This window comes from Spea bombifrons, chromosome 1 (genome assembly GCF_027358695.1).
Source record: "Spea bombifrons isolate aSpeBom1 chromosome 1, aSpeBom1.2.pri, whole genome shotgun sequence".
Lineage (NCBI taxonomy): Eukaryota > Metazoa > Chordata > Amphibia > Anura > Pelobatidae > Spea > Spea bombifrons.
In genome coordinates, this window is record NC_071087.1 from 139,698,231 (window position 1) to 139,706,723 (window position 8,493).

Consider the following 8,493-nt stretch of genomic DNA (forward strand, 5'->3'; position numbering starts at 1 on the left):
TGCACTGCATTTGGGCAGACACAATCTACCCAAACTAAGCCAAGGGAACAAAAAGCTAGCAGAGCCACCATACATGATGTGTGATACTGGAGCAGGGAACTTAGCAACAATCTAATTGCATGGTGGGTAGGAGGACAGATCAGCCTGAGATACTTGTAAATACCATGGCAACTGCTAAAAGTCAGGGACCGCTCCCTGGTGACAACAAAGCAGCGGGTTTTGCATTACGTTAAATAATTTGTACTTTAGTGATATAGAATTAAATGCCAGGTTGAATTTAATTAAGACTTTATTGAAGAATACCATTTTAACCCACTGATGTACTATGTCCACCAAAGAGTGTGAGTGACCGTATTAGAATGTGGAGGTTTTTTTTGCTGTCTGGGAGCAAAGAGCGCTGGTTCCCGCAGACAATGTAATGTCGCTCAGTGAGAGCGCCGGTACACCGTTACCGTTTGAATAGAAAAGTAGAGACCAAGGAGGGTCTGTCCGGTCCCTTCAGTGGGAAGATTAGTGAGATCATGGAGAAGGAGGGCGACCTCTTCTGTGTCAGGTAAGTGCTTATTTCAGAGAGTACTTTAATATGCATTCTTCTTTAGGTGGGGTCTCAGGCAGTGGCGGCTGGTGGGTAATTCCAATGGAGCTTCACAATATATAAATTTTGAAAATGAAATGTACATTTACGACGTAATGTTCAGGTTAAAATACATTTCCCTAAATTAACCCTATCAACTGTAATTGCCCCTAAATTAACTCTAAAGACCCCATCAACCATAACTGTCCCTAAATTAACCCTAAAGACCCCATCAACCATAACTGCCCCTAAATTAACCCCCACCTCCCCTAACTTTCAGCAGCCCAAATATTAATTTTATACTTACTGTTAGATGAGTTGCTGAGCAGTGTGGACGCTATAAGGAAAAGGGCAGGGCCAATCATCAGTGTGACTGCAGGGATGGACTAGGAAGCATAAATGGGCGGGGCCAATCCTCTGAGTGACTTTAGGATTGCTGACAGTCACTGGGGAGGGTGTGGAGACTCCGGGCTGGGCGGTGAGTTTGTTGACATCTGGGAGCACCTCCCCGTTCGCACAGCGCTTGGGGGTTCACGTGTGCATACGCTCCTATGGAGGAGCCTCCACTGGTCTCAGGGATATGAGACCCGCCTTTCACAATGAGATTGTTAGTGCTGTGAAGACAGGGAATCCATGCTTTACTTGGGGATCACAGTCACAGGAATTCTGTGCCACCTGGAATATCACTGATGTTTTTGTACTTTATGCCAGTTATCTCCCTGTCCATCTTTCCCCTGATGTCCCTTTGCTATGAGCGCACCCTGTTCAGCGTGTATATAAACCGCAGGAAATGGGGTTTATAAATGAAATTGTTTATATAAACCGCATTATTTTGCTTCTTATAGTTTTATTCTTTTCTATTAACAGCTATCAACAGGCCACAGTCACATAAGCCCTATCCCCTCGCCATGGTATAAACACACATCCTGCCGTGGGCCTGTGTGGCGGTATGCAGGATGACTCCTAGTGACTCTCAACCAGCACACGGTCCTTCCACGCCGCAGCACACCGTACACCAACGCATTGCAACGCATGCTTGTTTACACTCACACGCAAGGAGGGTGGGAAAACAAGCGCCTTGGTACAGTTACGCCTTTCTGATTGGTGAATAGGACAGTGACGCGCCTCTTCCCGTTCTGCTATTGGCTGAAACGGGTTCTGAAGACTCACTCGGGTGACGGATGTGTGGGCGCTGCCTGAAGGGTTGATCGCCTAAGTGTCCCTGCAACAGGCGCTTTGGACCTGAAGACTTACGGTCCGCTGTGCCCGTCCTCCGCCATGGCCGCGCTGGATTGGTATGCGCACAAGGCTCTGGGAGACGGCGTGTACTGGATCCAGGAGCGCTACTACGAGTCCGGCAACAGAGCCAACATCTGGCTGGTTCGCGGCTCCCATCAGGACCTAGTGATTGACACCGGGCTCGGGTTGCGGAGTCTGCCGGAGTACCTGTGCTCGTCAGGACTGCTTCCAAACGGCCGGGAAGGAGGATCCGGCCGCCGGCCCCTCATGGCTGTGGCGACCCATGTTCACTTTGATCATGCAGGTGGGCTGCACCAGTTCGGGCAGGTGGCGGTACACCGGCTGGAGGCCGAAGCCCTGGCCCGCGGGGATAACTTCGAGACGGTGACTTGGCTGTCGGACAGTGAGGTGGTGAAGCCGCCAACCCCGGGCTGGAGTGCCAGTCAGTTCAAGGTGCAGGCGATGAAACCCACGCACGTCCTGGAAGATGGTAAATGAGGTGACCCTGTGTGCTCATTATGGGTAATAATGGCTGCTGGGAGAGGGTGTCTTGCACTTGGCCACTGTCTTGGCAGAAAAGCTGGCACTCTGTGTGGTATGTGGCACATTCCATTACCGCAGGGCCCAGCATCCTCAGGGCTCCAGGCCAGCAGATTAACCTACCTGTGCTTATGGCCTTTAACCCTTTTGGTGATACAGCAGTTTGCCAAAGAAATACTGAAACGGTCATATGAACAGTTAACCGAAATGGTTAATGCTGCCATCGTACATAAGCCTCCCAATTGGTGCTTTTGATATTGCTATGCTATGGTAGATATTCCTGCTTGAATGCAGGTGACTCAATTACGTGCATCTTTAAATAATGATAAGTCAAGGTTTCCATGAGGACCGGTATTAGAGCCGTTTGGCGAGTCACTACATAGAATCTTCACAATGGGCTATTAAAGGGTTAATATTTCAAAATTCTCAGGATCAACTTATCTAGAAAGTTTCCAGGTATGGTTATGCGTTTGAAATGTTTGACATATGTGTATATTCGGGCCAGAAAGTTATAGTACTTCATGCTTCCTTACATAATATATGTCTATAAATGGGCACTTTAAATTTTCGTCTTCTCAGTTTTGAAAATGCATTGGGGGAATTCTGCAGAATCTGTCCCTATGCATTTGCCCCTTCTTAGAAAAATGCTGTGGAGGAGATGCGTTTGGCTAAACACATTGTGTAATACACCCTAACTCCCTCTAGATTGTAAGATCATTTGAGCAGGGCCCTCCTCACTTGTTGTAAGTCATACTACTTGTTTTGTCCCTTCTACTTATGGTACAGCGTGCTGCGGAATGGGATAGCGTTATATAAAACAATAAATAAGAATAATCTCCCTGTATGTTATATACTGCCTTCCAGTCAGCTCCATTCTGTCGACTAACGGGAGAGCTGTGGTTACAGCTCCCTCACTTCGCTATTCATTACAAATCACCAACTCTGGCAGGTTTCTCCTGCAAGAAGCGTTGAGAAAATACATTCCTAATATATAGTGTAGACAACTCTTCCTTTAAAGCAGTGTCATCAAAGAAAGTGGTATGCATTTTGCATGTTTTGTGCTAAATATTACATTATGACCCATTATCAATGCCTTAAAACAGTTTCCTGGAAACCAATACAGTGAAAACATCTGTAGCTGATTCATCATGGGATCACTTAGTGTTCATCTCACAGAACATTACACATTACAGCTTTTGGCAGCTAAATGTTTTCAACGTTAATGAGATACCACATTTCCAACCCGGTGCCTTTAGTGCATAAATCAGTAAAACATATTCTGTTTATGTGCCTTAAATTTTAAGACATCATCATATGAGCTTTGATTTCCCAGATAAAAAGGTTATTAGTAAGCCATGATTACAAATACAACTACAGTAAACATTATTTCATGCAATCAGAATCCAAATCAATAGCACAAGTACAGGACTTTTAGGATGCATTAAAAAGATGGTATTGGTGTTTCTGAGCAAAAAACTTAATTAAATGGAGCAGTGAGAAAGCAATTTGTAGTATGAAATTTTATAATTGCGCTGATTGTTATCTACATTCTGTAATCATTGAACAGATTGGTGAATGAGCCTCCTCTGCCACTTGTTCGGTTAACCCCTTAACGCCACACAAAAACGATCAGATAGCGACCAACGACGTGAATGGCACGTTGTTTCATTAAACAAGCTTAGAAAGGGATCTACAATCACTTTCTTCACTTAAATGAAGATCGGCATAAACGGCCAAGTCTGGACCCTTCCCGGGGCATCATCGGGTACTGCATTCAACCATGCAGGTCAATGGAGCCCAGCTTTCTAGTCACAATGTGATTAGTAAAATATTTTTTTTAAAAAAATAAAAATAGCTAAAAAATAAAAAGTAGTAACACTTCAAAATAATTCTGCAGTGATGTCACCATCAGAGGAACCATCCAGTTCCAGCAAAATGTGAAAAAAGTCCAAAAACAATAAAATAAAGTAAAAAAAAAGTTTATTATTTTGAGCAATTGCTAAATGCCAAAAATCTTGACATGGAAAGAGTTAAAATAAAAGCATTTCAAAACCCAAGTGGTGTCTAATTTAAAAAATGAATGGTTTGATGCGGTAAATTGGAGTGGCCGGGTTCAAAGACACAGACTGACCAAAATGGGGGGGGGCACATCTTAAATGTGGCCTTTTAGCCCCAAACAACAGACAAACCCATACAGGGGTTGGATCACTGTAATCAATATATGTTGCTGAACACATATTGGGGTGTTGTTTGACAGCAACATATACCAGGACCTGTTAATTCATACCTGAAATACAATTTGTGTGATAAAAATGTTTCAAAAAATTACTACCACAAATCTTGTGGTGGTAAAATTAGTGCATGGAAAGGGTTAAACTACCGCCATTTGAAATAAATTGAATTAACTGGCTTCAAAGATGGCCCATTTAAGACATAAGGGCAGTAGGACCAGATGTTAAAGTTCCAAGTTGAAAAATGCGCACTTCGCAAGGAGAGTAAAAGTGAGGTTTTTTTTTTTTATTTTCATCATTTTATTTTTTATATAGGAAATTTAGATGATATGATTATTAAAAAGGTATCTGAAGAAAGCCCTTCTTGTCCTGAACTGTGTGAGGAGAAAATTACAGCTGAACACGAGCACTGCAGCCTTGGTCCCAAAGTGTTAAAAAAAAATAAAAAAAAAAATAAAAAAAAAATTTAAAAACACGCCTGGTTCTTAAGGGGTTAAATGGCAGCAAGCAATGTACACAGTGTTTGTTTACTTGTGTACCACCGCTCTTAGTGGCATTTCACCCAGAATATTTTTTTTCTTTACATCCCAGTGGCTACTGCCCTTATCCTGGCAGCCTTAGGGGGGTGCTCTCAGAGTGGGTGCAAACGGGAAACAGTATATTTCATCAAGATGACTTTTAAACTGAGTAGGAATTTTAGCATTACGAAGTCGGTAATTCTTGCTTTAACATTAAGACCAAATATCGTTCGCGATTTTTACAGCAAACAAAACGTGGGCAGACTAGATATCTGCCACCAAATTCTATCCATGTAACAGCTGGACTAATGACGATACTTAAAGGTGTTTAACATGAAAGCTTTCTAATAGAATAAATTCAGTGGTATGATGGTGATTATCATTTTGGCACTGGTTTTCACCCCTGAAAACAAGAAATAGTTTAATTACTATCATGTCAGGGTCACTAAATTACTAGCTGATGCTCTGCGTGATATATCATCATACTTACGAATGACATAGTCAGAACTTAGGAGCCAATAGGTGACTTATTTGTAAGTCATAGCTTCTGGGCCCAGTTGGTTTTTTTAAGACTTGCATTAATGCTTTTTTTTTTTAATTTGTTTTCTTGTAAATTTATTTCAACAAGTGGAAAAAAAAATAGAATTTTTGAGAAATCTTGTCAACATTTTTTTTTTTTTTTTGGTCTGCACAAGATGTCCTGTTTATGTCATTGATTTGGAGACAACACATTTTTTCTTTTGTTTTACAGGTGATATTATCAGCCTTGGTGACAGACAACTTACTGTAATGCATATGCCTGGTCACTCAAGGGGCAGTATTTGCCTGCATGACAGAGGCCGAAAGATTCTCTTCAGTGGAGATGTGGTATACGATGGCTCCGTGATTGACTGGCTTCCTTACAGCAACATCAGTGACTATGTCAGGTCTTGCGAGCGTCTCAAAGGACTGGTAGATATGGGTCTTGTGGAGAAAGTGCTCCCGGGCCATTTCAACACCTTTGGGGCAGAAAGGCTTCACCATTTGGCTTCCAACTATATAGCTAATGCTGGAGTGTGTCACAAAGTATCAACTTGCGCTGTCAGGTCATTTGCAGGACTGGCTTTACGGGTAACCAATTCTAGGAGGTGACTTATTTGTCGCGCCATTTGGAACCATACAAAAGAAAAAAAAAATGCTATGCAAACATCAGTTAAACCAAACAAAACACGAAGTGTAAATGTAAGTTGTGTGTAAACTACGTAGGGTTAAATGAAAATTCCCATGTTTGCTTACATCATAGTAATTGAGGCTAATGCTTAATTACACTGTAAAATGTCCAAGGAAATACTCAATAGTATTGAGTCGTGACCAAACAGGGGATGTGGCTTAACCAAGACTTTGTAGGAGTGTACAGTGCTATGATGGCACTATACAAATCAATAAATAGTTTAATGTGTGATACCTTCAGACATGCCCCACATTTTGCGCTTGGACATTAGGTAGGAAGGAACCCATGAAGTTTGCCCTCATTCATTTTTTTTTTCTTCTTATTCCAGTATTTTAAGTTGAATGAATGTGTATAGCATTGCCTGGCAACAGCCAACCTATGGCTGTTTTGAAAAACAACTTCCATCCAGAAGAGATGGTTACGGAAAGCCCGTGGATTGTGGCTGCTGCTGGCGTATAGTGTTTGTGTGTGTTCACAGCTCCTGCCCTGCTCCTCTTCTCACCTAACTGCAGTTCATAGAAGTGGGAGATAAATTGCTGCTTTTCTGCTGACTTTAGTATTTGCACATATTCAGTGTGTTACTGAGTAGAACAAGTGACTTTTTAATATGGATTCCTATCCTCTGTTTCTTCATGCTTACAGATATATGTAACAAAATTGATAACATTGTGAAAGACAACCACTTTTCTTGATATTTTGCTATTGTTAAATATCTTACATTTTTAAACATTATATATATATAATTTATTATAATATATATTATTGTGCTGCTTTTAAATTATTTAAAATGTTGAGCTACAAAAGACAGGTTTGTGTAACATTTCCTTGTGTTTTTGTAGGTCTGCAGGTCAGCTTTTTGACTCGCCTCTACCGTTCCTGAGACGTATATTCAAAAATATATCCTAAAAGGCAGAACCCAATATTTTTTATTTGGGAGGTTAGCAATTCAAGATTATACTTTTTATATCAAAAACTAACAAAAGTAAAAATAAAGATATATAAAATACAAATATATAGTATATACTCTATTTAAAAACCCAAACCTTTGATTTGTTCAAATGCATCATTGTGTTTGTACAAAAATATATATCATGTGAGTACCCCAAAAACATTTTTCGAACAGAAGTTGAAATCACCAGCAAACACTCCTCGGTGGTACAATACATTTAATTCAAAGTCCAACGCACCATAGTAGTGTTTGCGCTTAGAGCTCCCTAAGTATGATTTAAATACCTTGTTTGGAAGATGTACAAGATGAAAATATAACCTGCCCAATACTCATCAATAGCAGTCATTATATATACACCTATAAGCAATGTTTCCTCTAATTTTTCTTGGGTGATGTGCGCGGAAAATTTCTGTTGTGCAAAATTTTTCCCAGAGCCAAAATTTTGTGCGCACAATATGCTTCTACAGTCCATATAAAGTTGGTGGAGCTGAAAAAAAAATCACATTGCAAGGGGGTGGAGCTATATATTTCCAACCCTTTTGACTCCATGGTCAATTCTAAAGGTGAAATTCTCACCGCAAAAATTAATTATGAGCGGGGGCTCCGGGCTGCATAAAGGATATATATATATATATATATATATATATATATATTTTTTATTGGGAAAAACTGCATACCATTGACAGGGGTACAGCATAACACCTATCACTATATACTGAGGCACAGCACAACACCTATCACTATACATTGAGCCAGACATTGCCAATAATGTAGCATAACCCCTATCACTATATACGAAGCCAAACATTGATGTGGTGTAGGCCTACTGCTTCAGTGTCTGGCTTAGTATATAGGGATGCACCGAAATGAAAATTCTGGACCGAAAATTCAGCTATCACTTGACCGAAACTGAAAATGACCCCCCCTTTAAAAAAAACCCCACTTTATTAAAAATAACACACCCAAATTGGACAAAACCCCCCAACAACAATATTATATATATAACTTTACAGTGGCAAGAAAAAGTAAATGAACCCTTTGAGATTGCCTGGTTTTCTGCATTAATTGGTCATAAAAAGTGATCCCATCTACAACTGAACCCTTGGATTTAATAACTTGTTGAACCTTCTTTGGCAGCAATAACCTCAAACAAACGCTTCCGGTAGCTGCGGATCAGACCTGCTGAACAACGTTTAGGCGCCCACATCTAGGGAGAGTAGCCACAGTACTAA

General features: G+C 40.8%; 1 protein-coding gene across 1 annotated transcript; it reads left to right on the plus strand.

Annotated features, from left to right (window-relative positions):
- Positions 1-1,722: 1,722 nt before the first annotated feature.
- MBLAC2 (metallo-beta-lactamase domain containing 2) lies at positions 1,723-6,703 on the plus strand. Its single transcript, XM_053457790.1, has 2 exons — positions 1,723-2,303; positions 5,854-6,703. Exons 1-2 carry the CDS (start codon positions 1,853-1,855, stop codon positions 6,231-6,233), a joined length of 831 nt encoding a protein of 276 aa, XP_053313765.1. The 5' UTR covers positions 1,723-1,852; the 3' UTR covers positions 6,234-6,703.
- Positions 6,704-8,493: the final 1,790 nt, after the last annotated feature.

Excerpts from the sequence above, each read along its gene's own strand:
- MBLAC2 (XM_053457790.1), top strand. The coding sequence starts at position 1,853 with ATGGCCGCGCTGGATTGGTATGCGCACAAGGCTCTGGGAGACGGCGTG. Across the intron at positions 2,304-5,853 it reads CACGCACGTCCTGGAAGATG|GTGATATTATCAGCCTTGGT; the intron begins GTAAATGAGGTG and ends TTTGTTTTACAG.